At 37.5% G+C, this 27435-nt stretch overlaps 11 protein-coding genes across 11 annotated transcripts; 7 read left to right on the top strand and 4 right to left on the bottom strand.

The window, feature by feature from the left end:
• Positions 1 to 181: 181 nt before the first annotated feature.
• On the bottom strand, positions 182 to 1428 carry EV154DRAFT_507155 (dehydrase and lipid transport-domain-containing protein). The gene is made up of 3 exons (XM_051601375.1): positions 1254 to 1428; positions 992 to 1199; positions 182 to 921 (listed from the first exon to the last, which is right to left on the bottom strand). The coding sequence occupies exons 1-3, from the start codon at positions 1346 to 1348 to the stop codon at positions 673 to 675; spliced, it is 552 nt and encodes a 183-aa protein (XP_051458184.1). The 5' UTR covers positions 1349 to 1428; the 3' UTR covers positions 182 to 672.
• Positions 1429 to 2716: 1288 nt separating this feature from the next.
• On the top strand, positions 2717 to 3240 carry EV154DRAFT_463733 (uncharacterized protein). Its single transcript, XM_051597643.1, has 2 exons — positions 2717 to 2938; positions 3009 to 3240. Exons 1-2 carry the CDS (start codon positions 2780 to 2782, stop codon positions 3189 to 3191), a joined length of 342 nt encoding a protein of 113 aa, XP_051458183.1. The 5' UTR covers positions 2717 to 2779; the 3' UTR covers positions 3192 to 3240.
• A 107-nt stretch (positions 3241 to 3347) lies between these two features.
• On the top strand, positions 3348 to 4888 carry EV154DRAFT_507150 (Endonuclease/exonuclease/phosphatase). Its single transcript, XM_051601374.1, has 5 exons — positions 3348 to 3663; positions 3714 to 3835; positions 3908 to 3953; positions 4032 to 4096; positions 4155 to 4888. The coding sequence occupies exons 1-5, from the start codon at positions 3433 to 3435 to the stop codon at positions 4846 to 4848; spliced, it is 1158 nt and encodes a 385-aa protein (XP_051458182.1). The 5' UTR covers positions 3348 to 3432; the 3' UTR covers positions 4849 to 4888.
• Positions 4852 to 7385, bottom strand: EV154DRAFT_442602 (1,4-alpha-glucan-branching enzyme GBE1). Its single transcript, XM_051596994.1, has 6 exons — positions 7236 to 7385; positions 7010 to 7176; positions 6818 to 6933; positions 6564 to 6750; positions 5529 to 6489; positions 4852 to 5472 (listed from the first exon to the last, which is right to left on the bottom strand). The coding sequence occupies exons 1-6, from the start codon at positions 7364 to 7366 to the stop codon at positions 4947 to 4949; spliced, it is 2088 nt and encodes a 695-aa protein (XP_051458181.1). The 5' UTR covers positions 7367 to 7385; the 3' UTR covers positions 4852 to 4946.
• Positions 7386 to 7652: 267 nt separating this feature from the next.
• On the top strand, positions 7653 to 9163 carry EV154DRAFT_507145 (RanGTP-binding protein-domain-containing protein; the record flags this gene model as incomplete). Its single annotated transcript, XM_051601373.1, has 3 exons — positions 7653 to 7837; positions 7895 to 8002; positions 8064 to 9163. Coding segments are annotated over exons 1-3 (1120 nt in total), but the record flags the coding sequence as incomplete, so codon positions are not given.
• A 132-nt stretch (positions 9164 to 9295) lies between these two features.
• On the top strand, positions 9296 to 12287 carry EV154DRAFT_463723 (ATP-dependent protease La). The gene is made up of 6 exons (XM_051597642.1): positions 9296 to 10198; positions 10274 to 10675; positions 10732 to 10835; positions 10889 to 11474; positions 11534 to 11849; positions 11909 to 12287. The coding sequence occupies exons 1-6, from the start codon at positions 9314 to 9316 to the stop codon at positions 12235 to 12237; spliced, it is 2622 nt and encodes an 873-aa protein (XP_051458179.1). The 5' UTR covers positions 9296 to 9313; the 3' UTR covers positions 12238 to 12287.
• Positions 12288 to 12496: 209 nt separating this feature from the next.
• Positions 12497 to 13766, top strand: EV154DRAFT_507142 (ETC complex I subunit conserved region-domain-containing protein). The gene is made up of 4 exons (XM_051601372.1): positions 12497 to 12776; positions 12859 to 13009; positions 13075 to 13148; positions 13206 to 13766. The coding sequence occupies exons 1-4, from the start codon at positions 12614 to 12616 to the stop codon at positions 13313 to 13315; spliced, it is 498 nt and encodes a 165-aa protein (XP_051458178.1). The 5' UTR covers positions 12497 to 12613; the 3' UTR covers positions 13316 to 13766.
• Positions 13767 to 14455: 689 nt separating this feature from the next.
• On the top strand, positions 14456 to 16003 carry EV154DRAFT_551293 (solanesyl pyrophosphate synthase). Its single transcript, XM_051604971.1, has 3 exons — positions 14456 to 15510; positions 15559 to 15720; positions 15772 to 16003. Exons 1-3 carry the CDS (start codon positions 14494 to 14496, stop codon positions 15931 to 15933), a joined length of 1341 nt encoding a protein of 446 aa, XP_051458177.1. The 5' UTR covers positions 14456 to 14493; the 3' UTR covers positions 15934 to 16003.
• Positions 16004 to 16672: 669 nt separating this feature from the next.
• EV154DRAFT_507139 (Dcp2, box A domain-containing protein) lies at positions 16673 to 18583 on the top strand. Its single transcript, XM_051601371.1, has 6 exons — positions 16673 to 16754; positions 16809 to 16960; positions 17031 to 17257; positions 17307 to 17459; positions 17510 to 17637; positions 17694 to 18583. The coding sequence occupies exons 1-6, from the start codon at positions 16693 to 16695 to the stop codon at positions 18469 to 18471; spliced, it is 1500 nt and encodes a 499-aa protein (XP_051458176.1). The 5' UTR covers positions 16673 to 16692; the 3' UTR covers positions 18472 to 18583.
• Positions 18548 to 21208, bottom strand: EV154DRAFT_215922 (uncharacterized protein). The gene is made up of 4 exons (XM_051594399.1): positions 20383 to 21208; positions 19571 to 20324; positions 18757 to 19512; positions 18548 to 18703 (listed from the first exon to the last, which is right to left on the bottom strand). The coding sequence occupies exons 1-4, from the start codon at positions 21142 to 21144 to the stop codon at positions 18624 to 18626; spliced, it is 2352 nt and encodes a 783-aa protein (XP_051458175.1). The 5' UTR covers positions 21145 to 21208; the 3' UTR covers positions 18548 to 18623.
• A 625-nt stretch (positions 21209 to 21833) lies between these two features.
• On the bottom strand, positions 21834 to 26891 carry EV154DRAFT_419826 (uncharacterized protein; the record flags this gene model as incomplete). The annotated part of the gene is made up of 11 exons (XM_051595918.1): positions 21834 to 22073; positions 22133 to 22650; positions 22710 to 22785; positions 22842 to 22995; positions 23053 to 23231; positions 23287 to 23506; positions 23562 to 23916; positions 23975 to 25185; positions 26017 to 26453; positions 26507 to 26702; positions 26752 to 26891. Coding segments are annotated over 11 exons (3726 nt in total), but the record flags the coding sequence as incomplete, so codon positions are not given.
• Between the last annotated feature and the right edge of the window lie 544 nt (positions 26892 to 27435).

The following is a 27435-nucleotide window of genomic DNA, read 5'->3' as shown; positions in this document are numbered from 1 at the left end:
GGAAGCATGATACTCAAGTTATACAAATGATGTCGCTTGGAAATGGCGTGGCAGACATAAAGCCCTTTTACAAGTTGCTTCAATCTAATTTTATTCCGTATCTTTGATCCAATGACACTGTGATTTATTGTGAATCTTAATCAAGATGCAAGACATTGCTGCCCGTGCTATTTGATAAGTGGGAAACGTAAAGATTATACTCCGAGTAGTTTTATCAAAATTGGGGAACTGTCAAATCTACAAAATGCAGGAAGTATGACTAGAGGAACACTTACAATCAGCAATTGTACTATGACACAACAATTTGTCCAATGTAGAAAAAAAAAGCGCTCTTCCCGCATTTTCCCTTTCTCTTTCATCCACAGTTCAGTAAGCCCACAACGTGGCGAACACTTTTTTACCAGCGTATTGATCTAGCCCGAGTAGTTAACGGAGCGTAGTACAAGGAAGTCAATTTATTGTATCCTTGAGCGTGATTACTCTTACTTTTTAATGTTGGGTAAGTGGATAACGCGATAATTGATTTCGGTGTTCTGGTGGCATTCGTGTGTCGGCAAAAATATGGACTAACTAAACCCACTACTAATAACTTTTATTAGGATTAAAGACCAGTGCGATGCATATTTCTTACGTAAGCACACATAATTTTAGTCGTAAACTTTTTGTCTAATTCTATTTTCTATAAACTGTTTGACATCTATCAACAAAAGCTTGCAGCATCATTTTTGATACCTGATCAAAAAATACGGTTGAAGCTTGAGCATGAAGAGGCGAGGCAAAATCAAAACCAATGCTAAAATCAACCCAACAAGTGGGATGGTCGGAAGCTTCTGGCGAATTTAACTTGGCATGAGGAACGTTGGGGGTGAATTTCCAAGTTGTTGTCATATCGTTGAAAAGCTTTGCATCAGCTGCAACTGCCTATGGCGCAACGGCATTAGTTTACTTTCTGAATAAAGTAGTTTTCGAAAGGCAAAAAAAAACAACTTACAGTAACAGAATGAGGTTTGTTACAAGTGACTTTGGACATGTACTTCTCTTCGAACAGTTTGAACCCGACGCTGAGCTCTGCAGTCATCACATTGACCCCGTTATCTAACTGCTTATTTGTATACACTTTGGAGTCTGTACAAAAGGGTATAAAATTTTGGTAATCGTCGACATTGGAGACAACATTATAGAGTTGGTTCTGTGAAAAACTAGCAAGAATGTATTAGATGCAAGCTGACGAATCTTTACATTATGCCCTTTACGTTAACAATTTTCTCTCAGAATAGTGCTTTTTCGAACTCAAGATATTCGGCAAAGAAAAAAAATGGCGACTTTGCAGTTTAGTGATGGCTGTCATAGTTGTTTGAAAAAAATTAAGAAAGTGGTATGGGGTAGGCAATTTTTGGTAAGGCTTTTCTGCAGTCACCCGGTGTGTAACACGATTTCTTCGTTTTGAAAAACTTTATCAGAGAGCCTGCTTTTCAGTATTATCCAGCTAGAAGAAACATATGTGATAAAGATATTAAGTTTGTTTTTAATCGAAAACAGGTTTAGGTATCACCTCTTTCGTGCAAAATGATTTAAATCTTGAAAAAATGTCAAATGTTAAACCTCGCCGTAAAAACTTTGATAAACGCATGAATTGCTCACCTCTAAACAGCTGGATGAAGAGGCTAACTTTCCTGATAGCCAGCCGGAAATAGGACAGCTATTGTCGAAATAGCAATGTCCGGTGATGATATATAAACCTGATTTTATATCAGACAAGTTAAACTCTCGATTTAATAATGAAGCGCAATTTATGTGCGGATGATCTAATGCTGTTGAATCCAGACTTTTAAAACCATACAATATAAAGAGACACAATAATTGTTCATACCATTATTAGGCACCTAAATTGATTTTTGCCTTGCTTAATGGGCGCATGCAATAGATATTAAGATAAAAGCGCTACTTTAAATAATATTCTAGAACAACCATTGATCTATTTTTTACATCTGTTTCACTGGCAAAAGCCGGCTCAAGAATCATGCTATTACCGTATCGTCCCCCGATATCATCTTCTGAATACGATCTTTACTACTTTTCAATAGGTCTGCCTTATTACCATTTCAGTGATAAAAAGAAATTTCAAATTTAAGAAAACAATTTCTTTCGACTGGTAAAACCTCTTCCCTGAAATGCCGAAATGTGATCCGCTAAATACTCAGGTGTATAATTATCCATTTCATCAAAGCAACGTTGCTATTGTATAAGCTGTTGTGTCACAGTCAATTATTAACGACAAGCTAGTCGATCATTGACACACAATGATGATGGTATAAAGACATAATTCGGGTCGTCGGAAAAGAAGAATCAATTCGTTTGTTTCCTTTATCCGGTAACCAATACAATAATCAAGATATGTGGGCACGAATAGGCAGAGATATTTCCCTTGCTAACATGTTTGAGGGGGGGGGGGATTATGGGTAAAGCCGGAGTCATATGACTCAGTCGTTACTATGCTTTTGGACGTTTTGTTTGCTGACAAAGAAAGTTAAGCCAATCAAAATGACTCTCGGTTGATGGGCAATGATGGAACAAAAAGGTTTTCTCCCCCTGCCCTGCTAAAATTTTTCCCCGACACACAAATCAAGTAGGAGAGAGAAAAAATGATACGATTAAATGAAATCAGGTTTACAACTCCGGGGGTGATGCTTATAAATGAATTTTCTGGACTAAAATGCAGCTGTTTTTGTTTTTTCTTTCCTCCTTAGAAACCTATCTATCAAAAAACAAATAATATAATATGAGAGTTGTATCAAATTCCGAACAAGAAAGCGCCAGTCGTCATGCTATGAAGGGATTTGCCATTGGTATTGCTCAGTGGGGTTCCGTTGGTCTCTTTGCCTCCGGTTTACTTTACGCTTTTGCACCTTGGTATAAGAAGACACAAACAGTGAACAAGGTAAGAATGATTTAAGTGTGCATTTGAAAGAGTATTTGTGACTAAACATTATGAAATGTTTTCTCTCTAGTTTTATATTGTCATGTGTTTTGGTTTAGGTGGTGGAGCATACAAATCTGATAGATACATGGTCAACTTTGAACGTAGAGGAAGAGCACAAACATTAGACGAAGAGACTAAGAAGAGATATGAGTTACTTTACGGTAATGCTGTCGAAGCCCAAAAGGCTTTAGAAACCCCTTCTGCTGCTTAAATTATAACTATCCTTTTGTAAATAAATAAATAAAAAAAAGTCGACCCTATTTTTTTTTTTTTTCTTACTTTGGACGAGGGTAATACGCAATGAGGCATGAAACAATCACAATCAAGTAAAGATCCCACGCCTAGTTCAAGTACCGCACCTTTTTTATTTTTTTTTTCTCTTATATATTTTGTTTTTTTTTCTGCCATATTTTGCCTTCTTCAGTTTCTCAACATAAAAAAACAAGAAAAAAATGGAAGTTGAAAATGGTTCAAGCAATAGAGCAGCAGCCTTAAACTTAATGACGTTCAACATTCGTCATGACCATCACGACGATTCACCCACAAGTCCATTTGCAACTCCACCAGTCAGAGATGACGCCTCTAACGTCACTTTGTTTGGAGGAGAACAGCCTTGGTCTATTAGAAAATGGAAGGTTGTGGATACAATTCTTCTATATTCCCCTGATGTTTTGGCCTTACAAGTAAGAAATGACGTTTTGTTTATATAACACACAACTTATAAATCTTAAAGGAACCTGTGTATCACCAACTACAAGATCTTGAAGCTTTAATCGGGGATGAGTATGAATGGATTGGTGCTGGCAGAAATGATGGGGATAAACAAGGTGAATTCTCAGCCGTGTTTTACAAGAGGTAAATAGAATCGTGTGGGGTCCCTCATTCAAATTGTTTAATAATGCGGGGTAAAAAAAAAAAAAAAAAAAGGCAGATTTTGACAGTTGATTCGTGGAAAACGATCTGGTTATCAGAGGTATTTTGTGCAAGCATGTGTTTATAAAAAAAAAAAATGGTCGCTGATGCAAAAATATAAATAAATCAACGAAAATAGGAGCCGGAGGTAGCTGGCAGTAAGGGATGGGACGCAAGACATCCTCGTACGGCCACTCAAGTAACGTAAGAAATTTTAAAAGTATAGGATGAACGGCTAAAAAAACATCTTTATTATCCATAGTTTTACAAGAACAGCTGATGACGCTAAATTTACAGTATTCAATGCTCACTTGGACCATAAAGGGCTTGAATCAAGAGAAGAAGCATCCAAATTAATTCTCAATAGAGCAAGAGAAGCAGGCGATTTGGGCGCTGTCTTTTTGTTAGGTGATTTAAATTCGACGGAATCGGACCCTGCTTATCTTACCTTGACAGGATCAAAGTATGAACATTCAAAAGGCTCAAATGATACGCTTGCTAATCTTCAAGAATTGAATAATACATGTGCATCTGCTTATACGAACAAGACTGGCATACCAACAAGTACAGAAGAAGGAAATATTCATTTACCAACTCATAGGGTCATAAGACCAGGTCAAATTCTTGCCAATTTGAAGAAACAAAAAGAAGAGCAGGAAGAGCAAGAAAAGGCCGAAAAATTCTTTCTTGATGCACAATATGCATTAAAGACTCGTCTCAACACTAAAGGAGAACAAGGGACATTATCTGGTCCTTTCGGATTTAGGGACACGTTCACTAGTTTTGGTTCTGGTGATGAATTTAAACGTGCTCCTATCCGTATTGACTTTATTATGGCTCTTGAAAGTAACGTTACAAAAGTCAAGGTACTTTTACTTGCCGTCTTACCCAACCAATTTGACGATGGGCTTATCATCAGCGATCACCGCCCTGTGCTTGCTAAGGTTACATGGTAGTTATTTTGTATTTATAATAAAGCATTTATTAAAATAATGATCAATGATGGGTAATAAAAGGGTTGCATTTACAGGTTATATGATAGTTTTTTTTTTCTTTAGTTTCTAGCCAAAAGTAAACAAGTACGGTTAGGGATATATACTTGAAGCCAGTTAGGTCTATTGTCCCAATCTCCAGGAGAAGTAAAGAAATCAGTGCTATTATCAACTCTTCCATGACCCAAGAACTGCTTATCGTCAGAGTTCAAAACAATCTTGTATTTACCGGCGTGCTCAACACCAACGCGGTAATCAGTAAAGGATTGGGTGGGATGGAAGTTAAAGATGAAGAGAACATTTCCGCGCTCAAATACAATGATCTTATCGCCATCGTTCTTTCTGGAAACGTAAGCTTGTCCATCATGAAGCCAGCCGTACTTCTCTTCTGTTAATTGCATACCACGATCCCATTCATTCAAGTACTTATAACGCAATAAAGGATCGTCCAAAATATTCCATTGACGACGAGCATATTGGAAGCTGGAATTGTTACCTTCACGAGGGAAGTCAAGCCATTCGGGATGACCAAATTCATTACCCTCAAAATTAAGATAACCTTCACCACCAAGAGCATGAGTTACCATTCTATACACAAAACCCTTTAGAACTATTATCCACTCCCTTTTTCATGCTTCTATTACCTGATCATTTTATGTAAAGCCATACCACGATCAATGACTGGAGTAAGTGGAGTCATGTCACTCATATTGGTATACATTTCCTTGTCCATCATCCAGAAAGCTAATGTCTTATCACCAACAAGGGCTTGGTCGTGAGATTCACAATAGCCGATAGTCTTTTCCAAGTAACGGCGATTAGTCAGGATATGAACAATATGGCCCATCTTCCAATCATCATCCGACTCTTCCTTCAACATCTTGATCCACATATCAGGAATAGCCATTGAAAGTCTATAATCAAAACCAAGACCACCTTCACGAACAGGGCGACAAGAGCCGGGCATACCAGATACATCCTCAGCGATAGTTACTACGTCGGGATACTTGGTATGTAAGTAATGATTGGCAATTTGAACATACATGACACCCTCATCATCAACGTTATCGCCAAAATATTCATTGTAATCACCAGAGAAGCCATAACCAATACCATGGTGTTTGTAAAGCATAGATGTAACACCATCAAATCTGAAACCATCAAAATTGAAAACGTCCATCCAGTATCTTAAATTAGACATGAGGAAACGCATAACTTCAAAGCTACCATAATTGAACAATCTGGAATCCCATAACTCATGTCTACCCTTAGGTCCAGCATGGAAATAACAGTGATCAGAACCATCAAACTCGTTGAGACCATCAGCAACATTCTTACAGGCATGAGAATGGACAAGATCAAGTAAAACAGTGATACCTAAGCCATGAGCAGTATCAACTAATTCTTTAAGGTCTTCAGGAGTACCATAACGGCTAGAAGGGGCAAAAAATGATGTCACCTGGTAACCAAATGAGGCATAATAAGCGTGCTCCATGACTGCCATTAATTGAATAGTGTTATAACCATCATAGGCAATACGAGGCAGGATATTCTTGGTAAATTCTTTGTAGGTAGCACAGCGGGGATCGGGAGATGAGATACCAACTGCAAAAAGATAAGGCCGAAAGAAGTTTTTTTTTTTAGTTATTTGTTTTGCAGCGAGACATACATTACTTTACCATGAGCTTCATAAACACGGATTGATGCAGGTCTCTTGGGACGAGGGTTTTTAAAAACGTATTGTTTTTCAGGGTTCCAAAAGATAGCATCGTAAGTAGCACTAACACTAAGATCTTGAGTAACATAGTTGATCCAAGCAGGTAAACGGTAAATACGCTCATTGGTATGAGGCATTGTCATGGTGATCTAAAATAGGCTCGTGTGAGACACTCCTTTTTTTTTTTTCTGCAACATTCAAACTCTAATAATTTACCTTCACTTTGCTTCCGTGGGGGATAGCTACTTTTCCCTTGGCGAGAGGTTTGACAAGAATCTCAAATACACCGTATTTATTACGGGTCATGACATGAGCATTCACGTCCCAGTTATCTGAATAAAAAGATTAGTTCTCCGATTAGATCCCAACAAAATAATCCCCCAGAATAACGAAAAAAAAGAGACTTACTGAAATCGCCAACTAAACTAGCAGTGACAGCGTTAGGAGCCCATTCACGGTACATAACACTGCCATCTTTTTGAACATTGAAACCATAGTACTTCCAACCTTGAGTATACTCTTCGTAGCCAAGCGTGTTTTTGATTTGCTCATCATTCTTTTTAAAGATAGAGTATCTATTTTTGAAACTTTGTTAAAAACGTGTTTGCCTCTGCATAATTTTTTCTTTTATTACCTTTCTCTGAGAGCATCATTGTGGGACTCCAACCAAGGATCAATGACAGAAAGTCCAGTGCCGTCAGCAGGCATTGTTACTACACGTCCAGGAGAAATCTCCTCTTCAAAAGTGGGTACACTAGAAGTCATTTTTTTTTATTTTAAAAAGAAAAAGGTGGGAAAATGAAGAAAAAGCGAAGGGAAGAAAACGACCCGTTTTATATGAAAATATGAAAATGTGGCTCGAGCCTTTTTTTTCTTGCAACCCCAGAGAAACTTGAAACTCAGGACCGAAAGCGGGTCTTTTGCATAAAAAGAACATCGATAACAAAACCTTTCTAGCCTATGTAATACAAAGGAGATTTTCGCATCAAGATTAGCAGGGAAAAGGACTTGTTATTGTTACTTCATGATGACGATTACATAACAAACAGCATTTTTTTTTTATTTGCGGGTATTCAATAGTGTGCGCATTTTTTTATTTTTCTTCTTTCTTGCTCTTCTTCATTTTCAAAGTAAATAAAAATGTCATCGATTGAAGATTTGTTTGGGAAGCTAGCTATGACTACTGTAACTACAGTATCTAGAATCGCACTAAGTCATGCTACTAATGCAGCTATTGTAAGTACATACATGTTAAAAATACTCCCACTGAGAACTGACAACAATTTATCATAGCGTAATGTCACATCATATGTCACAACTCAATTGCCAAAAAACAAGCCTGATACAAGAGAAATACGTACGCTTCAACGTCAACTCGATCTCAAGATAAAAAATTTGAAGGTACACAAACAGTTCCACATCATGTCGTACATAAAACACTAAAAAAAACTGATAAATTTAGCCAACAATTGATATTATCGCAAGAAGCGTCGCTGATGGCAATCGAGATTTGGAACCCGCGTTGGAAATGTGTAATGACTTGAAGCAAGACATTGATGACTTTGCTCAGCAAGTCAACACAGTAAAAGAACCCGAGCAGGTCAAGCTACGTCTCAAGAGATTGTTGTCCAATGTTGACGATGCCATTCCATCTCTTCACTTATCTTTACGTAGCATCGAGAACAAATCCGGTAAGGTCACAATATCGCCTTCGAAATTAATTCAGGCCTCGAGTATCTTGTTGGGCAAGGAAACCAAATTTAAAGTAAAGTTGTATTCCCTGTTCGCTGCAAACCAACGCGAAGCTTCTGCAGAAGCGTTTACCTGGAAAGAAGAGTTTCACAAGTGTGATTTGGTCGTCAAGAAAATTGAACAAGAAAAAAGAGATTACGAGTTGATACTTACAGAGGATATTGATGACGGTTTGTATCATGAGGAGGGAGAAGAGAGACAGAAATTGATCATCGATATCAATCGCATTCAACGCATGTACTATACCCAAAGTGGAGAATTATTAAATATTGAAGACTCCAAAACGCCCGTGCTTGTAGTGAAGGTTTCCAAAGTAAAGTCCCAAGATGACGACAGCAGTGATGAGAAGTTAATTCAAATCAAGGAGACTGCACCAGAAATTATAAAAGAAGAGTTGCAGGAATCGGATTGGTATGCCATTGGGTTATGGACAGATGAGGACAATGACAGTAGTGACAGTGAGGAAGAAAAGCCTGTCAGTTCAAGTGTTTCGACGGTTTCAAGCAGTTCGGAATTCACATCCAACTTGTTACTTTTAGAAAGTGTTGTTAAATTGGCATTGTTGGAAATATCTGAACAAATGAACCACATGTACGCTTCGGATGAGTTAATATCCTTGTATATGAAATAATCATGCATAAGAATCCTGGTTTAAAATGTTAGTGTACGACATTCCCACCCCATAAAATAAATATAAATAAAAGAAAAACATGACCTCTCAAGCTCTTATTTTCGGCCAACCAGAAGACATAAATCTTACTATTCATTTGCTCAATATCAAATGACATACAGTTTCAATTAGAAAGGAAGACGTACCTTTGCATGATAGAGCATTGGAAAAATGCAGTCGTTACACTAAAGTGTGGAGATTTCACATGTTGTACAAATATCATTTTAATAACCTTTCGTTTTTTTACTTTTTTTCCCTTTAAACCTTTTCTTCCTTTTTTCCCTTACATTATGAACAGGTTTCCTGAAAATGTTATAGTAGTACCTCTTGAAAACAAGGTACTTTTACCCTCTGTTATTCTACGCTTGATGATTCGGGGAAAGCAAGCTAATGATCTAACTAGAAGCTATTTTAGACAAGCTTCATCTACGACAACAAATAAGGTGGATGTTTATGTTGCATGTATTCCTCTACAACCTAACTTTAATACCAAAAATCAAACGGAAACCGCGTTAGTGGAAGGTGATCATGCTGTCTCACAGGCCCCTCAAGTTCCTTTACCATCTCATCAGGTTGAAAATCAGACACTCAATGATGACGGGCTTACTTCGGAAGTCAATCGTCATCAACTATTGGAATACGGCTGTTTGGCGCGTATTATTCGTGTTCAGAGATCGGGAGCCAATCTCTTTGGTGTATTTGTAGAAGGCATTACTCGATTTAAAGTCAATCACTTTTACCAGAACACGCCTTCAATGATACCTTACCCAAGCTGCTGGATGGTAAATGCTACCTATGTTACTGATGATGTTAGAGTCATGAAAGAGCTATCCCTTGAAGAAAAGCAAACTGTTGCTAAATTTAAAGAGCTCAGTCAAATCTTTGTTTCTAAAATGAGAGAGCTGCAATTGCCAGAAACACTACTTGCCCAATTGAGTAAGGTGGTAAATACTACACCTGTCTCCTCGCTTGCTGATTTATTGGTGGCTCTTATTGAAACTACGTTCGAAGAAAGACTCTTTATGCTGGCTACGCCATTGCTGAAGGATAGACTGACATTAGCTTCCGAATGGATGACGAGACAGCTGCATGTCTTACAAATTTCGGACACATTGGGCTCTGGTATTGATGGGAAACTAAGCCAAAGACAGCGCGAATTTTACTTACGCCAGCAGGTATGTACAACTATTTTCTGGCATATAAAATTAGAAGTGATTTAAAAATGTTCATGCAATTACATTTTCGTCTAGTTGGAAGCTATTCAGAACGAACTAAAAAGTGACCAGAAAACTGATAATAAGGCATTTAAAATTCCATTGGGTGAAGATGAATTATCCGATTTACATTCCAAGTTGGCCCAAGCTAACTTACCAAATGATATTGTGATTCTTGCCCAACGTGAACTAAAACGATTGAAACGCCTCCAAACATCCTCTTCAGAATGGGCTGTCTCAAGAAATTACTTAGAATGGTTGTCGGATTTACCTTGGGGCTCAAAATCTAGTCAACAATTAGATATTCAGAAATCAAAATATCAGCTGGATTGTGATCATTTTGGCCTGAACCATGTAAAAAAAAGAATTATAGAATACCTATCCGTGATTAAAGTCAAAGGTGATCTCAAGGCCCCCATTTTGTGTTTCGTTGGACCAGTAAGTTGGTGAAACCAAAGGTTTTTTTTTAAATATTAAAAAGTCATTTTGCACAGCCTGGTGTGGGTAAAACGTCACTCGGGAAATCCATTGCACAATCCATGTCTAGAGAATTCCATCGTATATCACTTGGTGGCGTAAGAGACGAGGCAGATATAAGGTAATAGGCAATTAATACGAAATCTAATAATGAGTATTCAAGATTATCTACAGAGGTCACCGACGCACATATGTTGGTGCTATGCCAGGTCTAGTTATTCAGGGTTTGAAAAAGTGTAAAGTCAACAATCCATTATTTCTTTTAGATGAGATTGATAAACTTGTACACTCCTCTCATCACGGAGACCCTGCTGCTGCACTCCTAGAAGTATTAGATCCTGAACAAAATAACACCTTTTCAGATCACTATCTGAATGTTCCATTCGACTTATCCAACATTTTGTTTATCGCCACTGCCAATTCATTAGATACTATTCCAGGTCCTCTTTTGGATCGCATGGAAGTAATAGAGCTTCACGGCTACACCTTTGAAGAGAAGCTGCATATTGCAAAGACCCATTTAGTTCCCAAACAAACACTTGCTCATGGTTTGCACGAGGGGCATATTGAATTACCAGACGACGTAATTCTGTACATTGCTGAAAACTATACTCGTGAAAGTGGTGTTCGTACTTTGGAGCGTACTTTGGCCTCTATAGTACGTTCAAAATGTGTGGAACTAGCTGAACTTAGAGAAAACAACAAAGAAGACAATTATAACCCCTCTGTTTCTATTTTTGACATAAAAAGTATTCTTGGGGTATGTTTACGTTTTAAAAGCTCAAATTCACACTAACTTTTTTTTTTTTTTTAATATAGAATATCAAATACGAAAAAGAGGTATCCGAAAGAGATTCATACCCAGGCGTGGTTACAGGTTTAGCCTATTCTGGTAGTGGTAATGGTGGCATCTTGTTTGTAGAAGCCTCAAAAATGCCTGGTAACGGAAATCTTCATTTAACCGGGTCTCTTGGAAATGTAATTCAAGAGTCTGCCAAACTGGCGTTATCATGGGTGAAATCGCATGCATTTACTTTGAAGCTTACTTCCAATCCGAGAGAAAAGATGGTTGAACACGATGACATTCACATTCACTTCCCTGCTGGTTCTATCAGTAAGGATGGCCCATCTGCAGGTAAGTTGCTATTAGTGAAATTAATCTTGTTTATACTTCTTACTTAATTATTTTATTAGGTGTTACTCTAGTGTGCGCGATCGTGTCCCTTTACTCGGGCTATCGTGTCCAACCAACTACAGCAATGACTGGAGAGATTTCGTTGCGTGGTCAAGTTTTGCCTGTTGGTGGAATCAAAGAAAAGGTTATATCCGCTCATCGTGCTGGTATTCGTAAAATTATTATGCCTTTGCGCAATCAAATGGATGTAGAACAGGATGTACCTGAAAAGATAAAGGATGATATCCACTTCGTGTTTGCAAAGAATATATGGGAGGTATTGGAGGCTGCTTTAGTGACAAATGAATCTGAAAAATGGTCCACCCGGATTTACGAGAGTCAGTTGTAGTCAATTGTATATTCTGCTTAAACAATAAAGAATATAATTCTTGTGAATAATATTTTTTGTTATCCATTAAGTGTCCAATTACCCCTATTACTTTGACATTCGGGATAGCACTAATTATGCGTACTCTTTGCTCTTACCATCATCAAAGACAAGCTATGTTTTAAAAAACTGATCCCGCATACATCCCGTTGTTGTCTTGCAGCTTGAAAATTACCAACGCCTTCCATCCACATTCGATCATTTGGTCCGGAGAATGAACTGTCAGAAACTTCATTTTTGATGACGTAGGACGCTTTATTTTTTGTAAATTTGATACCCCACGATGTAGGGGATTGGGATATTTTTTTCTTTCACTGTTATATTCTAATTTTCAACAATGTCCTCCCCACTCGTCGCTAGAACAGCAATGCTTTGCCGTTCAGCAATTGCCAAACCCGCTTTATTAAACACTGTTCGTTTCTCTTCTTCTCAAACTAAAGATGTCATTCATCTCGAAAACGAACCTACTCTCAGTGTAGAAAACCTTTCAGGTGCACCAGGTAAAACATTACAGAAAAAACAGCACAAAAAAAATGAGAAAATTGAGTTTAATCAGAATTTAACAATCGAATAATTTTATAGAGGCATTATTAGATCGTGGTGTTCGTATTTTTAAGCCAACTCGTACCCCCACTCAACAAGGAAAGAACGGCACCAGATTCTGGCGTATTGATTTCGATATTTTGGAAGACGGTAACCGTTTCGAAAATCCTTTGATGGGTTGGGCTTCCAGGTAGAGAGAGAAAGAGAATCGCATAATATGGAAAGAGCTTAATTCTAAGATACGTTTATTTATAGTTCCGATTACCAACAAGCATTGACCATGAAGTTCCTTTCTAAGGAAGATGCTATCAAATTCTCTGAAAAGCAAGGTAACGTGATTGATAAACCACAAAAGCGAGATTATTTTGCTAATTTATAGCGCTTAGGTTGGAATTACTATGTTCAAGAACCCAAGGTTGCTAAATTTGTCAAGAAGTCTTATGCTGACAACTACAAATATTCACCTGGAAAGTTAAGATACATCATGACCAAATAGATTTTGTACACAACACTCGACCAATTCAATTTTTAAAAAAATAAAAATATAACAATTAAAACATAACCCTATTATTTGCAGGGTATTAGTAACTCCAGCACAACATCGGAGCAGGTGGAATTATGTCAACATGAAAAGCAGGGAAGGGAAACTCGATGTATTCATCAATCATTTGTTAGATAAAGAACGCTTTTAGTTTTTTCTATAAGCGAAATTGTAATTAACGATTTGCTGTTCTGAGGAAAAGTATAAGATCTATCGATTAGAGTAAGATTAGTATGTGTACGTAGTGTTGAACCCCTTGTATTTCGTGTAGTTCATGAATAGTGTTGCCCCATTGTTTAGTCGTATGTCGAAAATTTGCGTATTCTTATGTCTCATGTTGATGAGATGTTGAACTATCAACCTGCTAACCTCACTTGCACAACAGGTAACTTGTGGATCATCGGACCTTGACCGCCGATGATTGTGATCATTTTGTCAATAAGAATAAATTCAACGGTCGTTTTTATTGTTTGTTTTGTTTTTTGCTTTGTTTTTTTCAAATTGAAAACCTCCTTCGGTAAAGGTATCCACGAGTAATACCGTAAACACGAAATTTAACTGTGGAAGACCGAAATATACGCAGGCAATGCAAATTTTGCTTTTGGAGGCATAATTCCTGGCTGTAATGGCAGCATTTTCTGGTAGTATAGTAAAACGTCAAGGCTTCAAAATCAATGGTCCCAGTAAAAGTCAAATGTACCATGTCGCCTTAGAGATAATCATTATTCCAAATGCCTTCAGGCACCTGATTAATGGTCAGATATGCGTAACTCTAGTTTTTTTAAACCAGATTTGTTTCGCTTAGTTTACCCCGAGCGATTACGAATATTGGTAATTTAAAAAATTTAGTGAATTGGGATACACTCTAAAAATGACTATGGTACCATAAATATACAATGAAATAAGTTTGCGATCTTGGTATATGGTCAACATTGCTTGTAATTAGTATATCCATATCCAATGTCACACAAACGCATTAATGCACTGGAAAAAACAGGTGTAAAAAAGTGGACTGCGAAAAAGAATTGACCAGTCACTGGTCGAATATTTTAAGCCCAAACAAGGGGGGAGGACAATATCATGTCGATAAGAAAAGGTCAGGCGTCCTTTATTCGCAAGGAAACAAACCCAAAATGTTGTCGCGTAGTATACAAAGCATTTTGAAAAGACAACAAAACTTGACAAGAGCAATTGCTGTTGCAAACTATCACCATTCAGCACATTTATTGAATAAGAAGGCAGTTCAATTTAAAGAAGTTGAGGAATCTGGACCTTTCGATAAGTTAACACAAGGTTTCAATGTCATAAAGTCAACCATTTTAAACGCGCCACCACTCCAGAAAATTACTAGTCCGGTAATTGAGTCTATTCCTTTCACAGGGAAAGCCGATAATTGGAACGACGCAGTAAAGGAAGCACAAAGTTTGGTCAGCTCTGCTGATCAAGAAAGAATTTTCGATCCTGTCAAGTTGGTCGGTAAAGACTTGTGGGAGTTGAAGGGAAACATCACAAAGTTATTGGGTTCTGGCCATCCATTTATAAATACTATCGGGAAACATTATCTTCAGGGCGATACCAACCGTATTCGACCTTTATTAGTTCTTTTAATGGCAAAAGCAACTTGCCAAGCAGAAAAAAAGACACCAAATCAACTTTTAGTTGATAGTGATAATGACCAGGATGAGATTAAACTGACAACAATTGACAATCCAATTTTACCCACACAAAGACGGTTAGCAGAGATTAGTGAAATGATTTATACAGCATCATTACTTCATTATGACATTATTGATAATGGTACAGAGGTTGTGAATCCTGGTTTTGGTAATAAAATGGCTGTTCTGGCTGGTGACTTTTTATTAGCCCGTGCTTCTCTTGCATTAGCTCAATTGAAAAAGGCTGAATGTATTGAGTTAATAGCTACCTGTATTGCCGATATCGTTGAAGGCGAATTCATGCAACTTCAAAATCCCCATGAAAAAAATCCCGACGAAAAGAAAGCATTTAATTATTACATTGAAAAGGCGTATATGAAAACAGGTAGCTTGATCGCCCAAAGTTGTAAAGCTTCTGCTGTATTAGCCGGTTGCTCCAGAGAGGTTTCGCAGTATACATATGATTATGGTAAAAATTTGGGTATTGCATTCCAAGTACGTATTTTGTTTCTTTATCCTGACTTGCACTAACTGTATTTTTAGTTGTTTGATGATGTACGTACCTTTTCGAATACAGCGGCAAACGTGGATAAAAAGTCAGCTTCATCTTGGATTAATGCACCTGTATTATTGGCATGGGAAGAATTTTCTGAATTAGGGCCTATAATCGAGAGAGAATTTTCTGAAGAAGGGGATGTTGAACAGGTAAATTAAGTCTGATTTTCGCTGAGGCACTATATTAATAAATAATTGTAGGCACGTCTTTTAGTCTATAAAAGTAGTGGATTAAAAAAGACACTTGCTTTAGCAAACGAGCATATAGAACTGGCTGTTTCGTCCATAGATAAATTACCTACTTCAGAGGCCAAGTCAGCACTGATTCAATTGGCTAGAAACTTACCAACTAGAAAAGAATAGACTTTTTTTAAGTGTGTAAATAGAATTATATTAAATAAATCACGTTCATAATATTGATGGCAACACCAAATGATACTGAAAATATTCTGTTTTGGTTGATACAATACGACCTATCTATTAATATCACGAAGATTATTTATTTATTTTTGACATGCCATTGTTTTAATTTTAAGGTGGTATTTATCCATAAATTAGAATGTACTACATTTTGAATAAAGCTGGCTTCTTCTAAATAGATAGTGGCAAGTATTTTAACGAAGAAATACAGAGTATAAACACAATAGGGATAGTTCTCAATGCCAACAATAAAAAAAGTCACCGGATTAAGAAGATATATCACTACCTGAAGAAGGATTATTATGAAGATATATTACAATAATTGATTATTCTCACATGTCTGTAATATTTATGTAGCTTGTAGGACTAAACACAATTATCCTTCCCTTTCCTCCTTTTTTCCCCTCCCTGACATCACTCATTTGTATTATAGTGCCAACCTTTTACACAAATCCCCTTTCATAACACAATTTTTCTATTTAATAGAAATATGATAGGCATTATTAGACGCACTTGATTTATTTTGCGTAAATGCCATTTATGCAGTCTGCAGCCAGTACGGTGATACACCGTCTTTATGGAAAACTGTGCTTTTTTAAACTCAATATCTGGGCGGATGCGTAAGCGAGCACGCGCTGTCTAATCTTACTGGAGTCGAAAATATGTAAACCTTTCTCTTCCGTATAAACTACTTTATTTATTATGCAATCGAGTGCAGTATTTTTTGGTGCTACTTTTGAAGAGATCTTGGACGATCTATCAAGGTAAGTAAATGTACACTTAAACACAGGCAGAAACATAACGGTTTGTCAAATTAGTCGTTTTATTATCAACGTACCAGAGGCTGAATTGTCTTCTGTAGAAAGAATTTGCTTTCAAGTAGAACAAGCTCACTGGTTCTATGAAGATTTTATTAGAGAATTGAAACCGGAATTACCTTCATTTCAACTAAAAACCTTCTCTGCAAGAAATATCCTTTTTATAATTCTATATTGCTAATCTTTATCTATCCATTTGTACATTCCTTAACTCCTCTGTACTTTTTAAGCACTGTCCCCTTCTTCATCAATGGGCACATGAGCATGAACGTGCTTACGCCGACTTTATGCAGTATCGTTTCCGTATCCCTGTCTGTGGCGCAATTATTCTTAACGCCAATCTCGATAAATGTGTACTTGTTAAAGGATGGAGCTCGAAATCAGGATGGGGTTTTCCTAAGGGAAAAATCAATCAGGATGAAGAGTACGATTGTTGTGCTATAAGAGAAGTATGTTGCAATGAGTCTGGCCGAATGGGAATATTTATCCTTATAGTAGGTTTTGGAAGAAACAGGTTATGATGTTGGACCATTGCTGAAAAAACCTGATTATATTGAATTAACTATGCGGGAACAACGTATTCGATTATACATCATTCAAGGCGTACCCGAAGATACGTTATTTATCCCAAGAACTAGAAAAGAGATTAGTGTAAGTGGATATTCGGGTATAGAAAAACAGCAATTAATCCTTTTATGCAGCAAATTTCGTGGATCAAACTAGATGATTTACCAACATATAAGACAACTGAGCCACGTCCAGGAAATGGTAGCTTAAATTATGTTAAATCAGGGCCTTACAGATTTTACATGGTGGTCCCTTTCATGAAGTGAGTTTATCTCGAAAAAATATTTATATGTATCAAAACTAACAGGCAAAATGTAGTAAATTGAGACAGTTTGTTAATCAACGTAAAAAGATCTTAAGAAAAGACCATAAAGCTGAAAAGATAGTGAAGGAGTCAGCGTCACCATTGGGTCAAAGTAACACAGCTTTAGCCAAACAACCTGTAGAAACATCAAATGCGCTTAAATCTCTTTTAGGCGTTGGTTCAGAAGGAACAGCGCCTGCCGGTTTTGCAGCTTCACCTGCCGTATCACAACCTCAACCAGAGCATCAACCACCTAATGTTAATGGTAATAATATGCTCCAAGAGTTATTTGCTTCTTCCCAACAACCTTCACAAAGCATACATCCTCAGCAACAACCTCATTTTTCCCCTCAACAGCAACAATTTATGCAGCAACAACAGTTTGCCCAACAACAACATCTTCAACATCAGCAACATCAACAAATAAATATTTTGCAGCAACTTCAACAAGCAAGTGTTTTACAGCAACAACAGCAACATCAACAGCAGCAGCAACAATTTCAACAACAACAACTGCAGCAGCAATCCCCTCAGAATGGCACCATCCACCGTGCCTCATTTGTTGAAGAATTATTGAAGGCTAACAAAGGCAATACATTGGATACAAGTTCAGCTAATAGCTCTCCCCTTCCTAGCACAGACAACTTACGCAGAAACTCACTTTTAAGTGTGTTGCAAGGTAGACCCAAGGAGCAAACACCCCCTCCACAACAGCAGAATATGAATCCGTTAGATGCTTTCCTTCATCCTCAAGCTATACAGTCTAATCATTACGCCACCTATGCAGATTAACCATGTGCTTCTCTCGCATCAGTTTTTGCTTTTTTTTTTCTTTTTTTGTTGGATTCCCCAGTAACACTTGACACGTTAATAAAAGTAGGAAGAACAATATATGAAGTTGGACGTGTTTAATGGGGGAATTTAAATAAAGGGTTAGATATAAATTACAAACTCATGAGTGGTGTATGTTGAGTTCCTTTAGGGTATACAATTAGTGTGGCAAGAAATAAGCCCAGGGTGATACCTAAATTGAAAAGTTAAGTAACTAGATGCAATAAAATGTTTTCACAAACATACCAATCGATGATTCGATCATTGCTAAAGCAAAACCTGCCCCTTGAGTACCAACTTCTTCGCTACCAGAAAATAATCCAATCGCCGCCTTCAAGCCCAAGATACTTGGCACCAAATAAAACACACCTAGCAACACAGCATCAAACGACATCTTACCTGTGAATTTAGACAACAAATTGCCCACTAGTCCCAAGCCAAATGCAGGTGCAACTTGAAGGATTTGTGAAGGAGCATGTGCCCAACAAGCCAACGCATAATTGATGACATATGCAAAAGAGGCCACAAGCGTCATTATGGGCCATCGAGGCAGCCTTGCCCTTAAAAAGATACAAAACGCCATGGCAAAGAGAGGAACCATTAAAAAGTTGAACCATTGAGATTCACTGGAAACGCATGTAGTGGCGCTGCTTGCTAGTTTACAGGCATCAGACTGCTCTAATGTACTATTTTTGTCAATAGTTAAGTATAATTGGGAGCCCATAGATACACCATAACCAAGTAAAAATGAATAGATAATGGCGTACACCATACGAACAACACCACTCACCAACTGTCTAGAAACCAGCTCAATAATGGCAACAGCCATAGGATATCCTGGCAGCACAATAATGAAAGATGAAAACGCAATAGGTGTGAAGCAAAAGTCGTATTTAGTAATTCCTCTTGCGACAAAACCAATCAATATACAAACTGTGATCTCCCAAATCGGCTGGAAGCTTGCTATTGTTTTCGAAAACAATTCATTTGAGGCAAAAAATACTACAAAACATGATGATTATTATACTGATCTCGAGATATTTGTTGATAGACTACTTACTACCAAGAGCAGCGGCTACACCCGCTTCCTTCCAACGACCACCAAAAAACAGAATACATCCAGAAAATGAAGCAAGAGCATACACAATAGGATGCAACCAAAGGGGATATAATGGGGGTTGATCATACACTTTGTCAATAAATTCCAATGCCTCATCTACAGACACCTCGCCGTGAGCTACTAGCTTTTCCAATCTGTAGATATCGGATAAGCGATGCATTTCAAATGTTTGTGATTGTCGAATAAAATGGGTTTCAGTTGTGTGTGTTGTTGAATCAATAAAGGTAACCAACATAACACTGGGTATATACACATATTCAGCTTCAACGGCCAAAGTACGCGATACCTGCCGCATGGCATACTCTAAACGATGGGCCGGACATCCATAAAGCATAAGTGATTTACATAGCTTTCTGAGAAACTCTTGCTTTTGTAAAATATTAGCAATTTCAAAAGTAATACGGATACGATCGTCCAACGTGATGGGTTCAAACTGGGAAGCGGTTGTGAACATACTGTCATTTGACGATCGACGTGAGAATGAAGGAGACGCGAATTTCTTTCTTTTTTCTAAGCTAGGGACGAGGTATTTACTGGATGCAACTTCAGATAGCCAGCTGGAAGGGCGTTTAACCAATGGTGGTCTTTTAGGTCGAGGTGGTTGCAAACCAGGATCGGTGTTGGAATGTACGGATAGATTGAATAGAGAAGCTGGTCTATTCTTATTGCGCTTTAAATTAAGTGATTTTCTCTCCTAAAAATAAACTTGTAAGTATTCGTGTCACTCTGCTATGAATGTAAGCTTATTTAACCTTTGGCCTCTTCGTTTTCTTTTTATTTTCTCCATCTACACGTGCAGCCTCTAGCCTCATTAAACTTGCCAAGACACTACCCCCGCCTAAATTCGGGTGCTTTTGATGTAGACTTATTTCCTCGTCGCTATTACGGCTATCGTGTCTATTAAGCATGGCTGTCTGCAAAGCATCTGGCGCTTGGCGTTGCCCGGATTTCATACTTAACATACGTTGTACAAGAGCTGCAGATTCAGCAACATGATCTTGAAATCGAATGTGTCGGTATTTCGCCTCTTCTTTATCTAAAGCAGCTTCTACCAAGGTATTTGCACCAGAATCATCAAACTGGTTTCCGTTCTTGTGACGATCATTGTTGAGTGATCCAACATCGCTGCACGAACCATCATCCTCATCATATGAGATTCTTCTGCGGTGTTTTTGAGCGCTATTGTTCAATTCGGCGTCGCTTCCAGCTTCTGTATCGGTGTAAAGAACTTCGATGGGATGAGATGAGGGAGACTCCGGAAAATCTAAAGGTCCGTATGTTTGAGAGTCTTGGCTGGTTGTCAAAGCTAGTTGTGGTAGCCTCGGCCATGTAACAGAAGTATGTTTCTGGACATCTTGGTCATTTAGTCTGGGCCTGACAGGTTTAGGAAAAGCTGGTGATTTTGGTGAAGAAGGTATTATATGTTCAGTTATGACGGAATTGGCGGTACTACTTTCATTATCACTGTTTTGTGGATCCGGTTTTTTCGAATTTCTTTTAAAAATTTTATCCATACTCGAAAGGAAAACAAAAAGAAAGATTACTTTTCAAAAAGCTGATAAGAGATCATTAAAATTTTTAATTTATAAAGACTGAGACATTTTTTTTTTTATTATCTGATATCCGCCTATATTTTTTTTCTCAGATCTAGTAAGTTTCCATGGCTACATTTAATGATATCACTGTTCTATTTAAATACTTGGATTATTTAACATATCTTATCACGCATATTCAGATATGACATATACACACATTTTTGTTAAAAAAAACAACCCAATACCGGTGAAACTCCGTGGGATGGCCCAGCCGAAGAAATCATACCACTTTGTGTAACGACCCTATCAAAAACCACAATAAATTTTTCTGAAACAATCTGTATTTTAATTTGCATACAAAAACCTATGACGCACTAATAAGTTCGAGAAGTTTTACTTATAAATTCTAACAAGTTATATATTAAAAGTATGTACAATACTATGGTTGATTGTATTCTGCATTTTAAAAAGAACGCACAAAAGGTGGTACACAAGGCGATTACGCTAGACTATATACACAATTAAGGTTAGCCTTTTTAGGTATTGACGCAGTTGCCCGCTAGTCCTGATTTTTGTTACAAATATTTAGACCTGTCACACAAATAACAGCTCTTTAGGCCTTCTTTTTGATGTATATAAAATATTACAAATGATATTTATTCACTTTTTTAGTTTTGAAGATAGTAATCATTCGACAGCCAGTAAAAGGTGATTTCATTACTTTTCATGGTACTGTCATGTGCAGCCAAGGATTTCAGTGATCTTTTTCCGAATATTGACACTTTTCTGGAAGGTGATTCTCTTTGTATCTTTTTTATATGAACAACCTTGATGTCAACCAAGTAAGTCAATAATGAATAAAGTTCGTAATCTGTGAAAAATCCAACAAATTTCTTTCGCAGATTAGCCTAACAAAAAAAAATGTCAAGATTAAGCATCATGGTCACCTAAATGTTATTGTACTTACATGAGAAATTCCTGGTTTCGTCAATATATGACTGATAACAGCTTTTGCACAACCATCAAACGCAGATTTAATTATTTTACCCGATGCATCATTCCACATTAACAGATGTACGAAAGTCTTATCATCATGCGTTTTCAGAAACCAATGAGGGCTAAATTCTGTACATACGTATCGTAGCTGCTTAAACCCGACAACATGGATTAATGGGGGTTCGTTTTGAGTGAGTTTATAGACTGCTTTTGAGATCTCGCGCTCATCCATCTTATTGTCTCTATTAACGCATACAATTATGTCGTAAAAAGTTCCTCCAGCCTCTTGAAGGCTCTTTACCGCCTGATAGACTTTTAAGCATGTATCACTTGGGTCCAGATTTTTCAAATATCTAACAACTTGATCCGATGTCGGGACGACAATATAAGTTTTGTGATCTGGGCAGATATCAGATTTACCACCATATACACCTGCGTCTTGTACGACCAATTCCAAATGTTTCTTGATATACGCCTGGCAGAGATTATCTGTTGATAAGAATTTTTTTAGCACCAACTTAAACTTCGTCATTTACATGACCACAAACCTGCTGATAGTTTTGGATAAAGTATGGATTTTTTGGTCTTTATAAATGTATCTTTATTCTTCAGTTGCAGTATAATCTTGAGACATGAAATCAATAATCTTGCACATAATTTTTAAAAACGACCTCACTTACCTTTTTTTGTGATAGAAGATTAAGAATTGAAGCAACCATGCCACTGCTTATTTGTTTTAAATTCAAAGTCTTGCTCATGACAATATTCTTATGATAAGCTTCAGCAGCGTCGAGCATTCCGAAGGGAACGACACCTTCGGAAATCAGTAAGAATCTGTAAATGTGTAAATTAATTTAGTGAACCTAAAAATTATGCAATCAGGGGACTTACTTCTCAGAAACATTAAATGCTCTACCAGGAATACGGCAATGTCTCGCGTTGTCTTTTATGATAAGCCCTTCTGCTCTCATCTCTTCCAATGCCGACTCTATGTCAGATGAAGGGTATTGATTCAAGGTTTTATACGCCATGTCAGTATCATACCTACAATCAGGTGTTAAAAGTAGCATCTAATTTTCGCTATTTTTTTAGTCTATGTCTCGTTCCAGCTTTTATATATCTTACCTTTATCAATGTTCTACAAATATAGACCACGTTGGCCTGCTGGGATTCCGTAATCGTCGCCGGCATGTCATATAAATCTTGGTCTAAAGGGTTTATTGAAAGATGGGTCCTATCCTTTTGTGCTTCGATGAGACGTTTATTACGGTCGATCTGATAGTAAGTCTGGAACTCCTGAAGGTTACGAGGCAACAGATGGTCCTGATTAAATTTTTGTTGCTGACTATGTATAGACGTCAATTAGCATTATGTATCATCGGCTGAAACTCCTTACTTACACTGCATCATCTTGCAACCTCAAAATAAAATATTCCAGAAACGAACGCAAGTCGAATTCACTAGTATCCCATGAGTGTTTATCAACTAGTTCTTGGGTCTCCAATCCTTCTTTGTAGAACGTTTCCCATTGAGATTTTAGTTTCTCGATTGTAGACTGAATCCCTGGCAAGGATTCTACCATCCTGTTGAATACACGTCGACATTGTTCTTTTGTTCTGGTATCTAAAACCTTTGTTATCGGCCGCCAAAAAAATCGAAGATTCTTGGCTCTTGTCTTCATTATACAGTATGAATATAGCAGCAAATCCTTTTCGTGTGGGGTGAAATTATGTGATGCACGAGACGAATAATTATCTGCGATATGAATATTAAATTTATCTTGTTTTTTTCTCCAATTTAACTTTATACTTACGAGGAAGCTCCTCATGCTCTGTACATCTTTCTACGCGTGTTCTCAATCTTCTAAATCTTCTACTACCAATAAAAGTAGATCTAATAAATTCACCTGAATCCTTAGAAGTGTCAACTTTGCGACCTTCGACCGAAGCTAGGATTAACTTGTTGATAGTGGGATCAGTTGCTGATTCAAGCAGCTTTTGTCGTGCCGCCGCCATTTTTTCCTCCTTCGTCTTCTGTTTTTGAAAGGCCCCAATAATGCCATGATAATATGTTCTGATACGCTTTGTCGATAAATTAGTTTTCTGTGCCAAGTAAGTTCTAAGAGCAGTAGTGTCTGAGGGTATTGTTCTAGTCTCGAAATCAACAAAAGAATCCAATATTTCTTTTTGTGCCCGTGTGACCAATGGGTCGATATGCCAACCTCTTTTCTTATGTATATTGTAAAGAGGATCGTTTTTGTCGACACACTTCTCTAAATCAATAGCATCTTTTGTTGAATGAAAACGAATAGGAGTGATGCAGACAGTGTATAACTTATCCCAAAAATTCCCTACATCCTGTATGTTGTTTAAAGGAAGAGTACATACAACGGCACGGTCCATGAAAGCGTAATCACGAATAACACCCTGTTCACATAATTCGTATTTGGGTGTGATAACATAATCTGACTCGTGAATTAAACCACTGACCGGTCTCACCACGTCCAACGCAACTAAAATATGAAGCAAAGAAGAGATGCATGTCCGTACTCTGCCCTTCAGATTCGATAAAAGAAGTTGAATATTTTCGGGAAGTTCACCCAACGTAATGGTTCTGTTATCTGGCGAATCCAAGAAAGTCCTAAATGTCTCATCAAGATAGGGTAAGCTGGAGCAAATGACTGCCAAGGTGCCGATTGATAAGTGCTTGAGAAATTGTTTCATATCAACCACAAGGGTATTTAAGTTTGACTTGCTGTGAAACTGAATTAAACTTTCGTGCAGTTTTTTTGATCGATACCACTTTGACTTTATCCATCCATATTTACAGCAGTATTCCCGAGCCATTTTCTCCGATTCTAAATCCTTGGCTTTATGAATTCTAAATATGGTATCGTCAATGGAAGGTAATTCCGTTACATCCACAGTTTTAAACTCTTTTTTTTTATGTCGACCATTGCATATCGTGTGTTCTATGCTATAACGTTTAATGAAATTTTTTAACTCTTCACTATCTTCTGATATACTCGAATGAAGTAATAGTCTCTTCATTTCAGTAAATCCGAACGGTTTCTCAATAGTACTGATATACAACTTCAATTTCTTTTGCTCGTGTAATTGCTCTATCATAGAATTAAATGTTTTATACGCCATTTTTGGGCCACCTGCTGAACCTGTTTCGATGGCGTTAAATTGTGTGAGTGTAGCTAGATTCGCTTCACGAATATGCTCTTTTTCCATCATGTCTAACAAAATTTCATGACGACGTAATTTTGTGTTATTCATTTCAGGTATTTTTCTCTTTTTCAATTTTGAAGGTAATGGGGGAGCCCTGGTCGATTCATGTTCTTCGTTTCTGGTGTTTGAGTCGTTTCCATTATTCGACTGGTATTTTCTTTTTAACATTACTGCTGAATCTATGATACGAACTTCTGAAACATCTGAAGCTGATGTAGGATCCAAATTAGAGGTGTCTGATACATCAGGAGAGAGTTCAGGGGTCACTATCGTATCTTCAATTGTTACTGTCTTTGACATCCTTCTTATCTTCGGAATACTTTCGCATGATGGCTTTGAACTGTCACTATCCTCCGATTCGATATGGATGGATAGCTTCCTCTGTCTCTTTCTTTGTTGTTTCGCTTTTGGGTGCCCATCTACAGAATATTTACCAGGGTTCGTCCTTATTCGGCTGATCGGTATTTTGGTAGTGGGATGGATACCAAAGGATTTCCCTACATAGTCTATGGCAGATGGCTCTTCTAATTTAGGCGCTTTTGTTATAGTTTCTTTCGAATCCGTTATTGCTTTCCCTAAAATTGCATTGTATTTTTTCCACCCATCCTGGGAAAAATACCGGAATTGACGGATTTTGCCTCCTAATTCTTCGGTGCGATAAATACAATATCTAGAGTGTACTTTCGATTTCGGTGTTACAGCGGCATTTTCAAAGAAGGTCTGAAATAACTTTGGATCCAGCTCCGGGTATTTATCGACGAGTTCTTGTCTGACTATTCCATTTTCACCTGCTGCAACTACATCCTGGTAAAACTGGTATTCCGCAGGTAAATCCCTATAAAATGTATCTACACACTTCATCTTTACAGTGTCTTCTTGGACCTCTTCTTCTTGGTCTTTCATTTCGACATGAGTGTGTTTGTTTGGTCCTGGTAGTCTGATGGATTGTTTGTGGATTTTTCCATTAAAAGCATCCACTTTTTCAATCACGCCTCGCTCGTGAAGCTGTGTCAATTTTACTCTTGCCCATCGTACATTTTGAACTGTCGAAAACCCCTACAGTTGCTAGGTTTAGTAATGCAATCCTGAAAATCCCTTTTAGACTTTACCATCAATCTGATAGCATCTTGTGAGGATAACATATGGTTTTCTGCTTCATTCAACAACGCTAGTAGCGTATTTTCAAATTCTTCAATTCGATACATATCAGCTGTATTCTCATTCGGGCCCTCATCTTGTTTTTTGAACTTCCTTAAGAAGATGGCTCTTGTATTCCTATGGTCTGCATATACAGTTTCCTTGAAACTAACTTAAAAGTTATTGATATGTTCTTTTGCTCCTATATTATGCTTACACTAGACCCAGTTGCTCCAGTTTTTTAAGATAATAAAATACCGTTTTGCAGTCCCATTTAAGTGTCTCAGCCAACTTTATCTGGCTAATACCTTGATATCTACTTTTTGCCACCATACCTAGCAGCAATTTGTGATTGTCACCTAACCCTTTTTTTGCTGCCTACATCAATTAAAATTAATTTTTGCATGAATAGTGCATCCGCTTTATTTTACCCATAAACTTCCATATATATTGCGATCTTGTGATTCTTCACTCGTTTTCACTACGAGATTTCCGGAAGCTGATTTCGATTGTATTTCTTCGAAGCTTAAACTCGAAGGGTCGATTATTGTGTCATTCTAGAATGTAATAACTCAGTACAAAGAAAGCTGGGAATCAATATGCTCGTTGTTTCGTTTACCTCGGTATAAATCAGTTGGTCGTTGGTACATAAAAGCGACCAAATATATGCTTTGTAGTTGCTGTCAAATCGAATAGGCTTAGCGAGAGTAATGTGTTCAAGGGATTTAGTGGATAAAGATTCGATAAAACTGAACATTTGATTAAAGGTGCAGCCTTCAGGGAAAAATGCGTTAATTAAACATTAACAAGAGTACGAGACTGTATTCTACCTTCTTCACCCTCAATCGCTATTTCGTCAACAAGTTCATTCAGCACTTTGTCAATCATTGTGCTAAAAAAA

Source organism: Mucor mucedo (genome assembly GCF_025094135.1).
Source record: "Mucor mucedo strain NRRL 3635 chromosome Unknown EV154scaffold_40, whole genome shotgun sequence".
Taxonomy (NCBI): domain Eukaryota; kingdom Fungi; phylum Mucoromycota; class Mucoromycetes; order Mucorales; family Mucoraceae; genus Mucor; species Mucor mucedo.
This window is presented reverse-complemented; position numbering and strand designations above follow the sequence as displayed.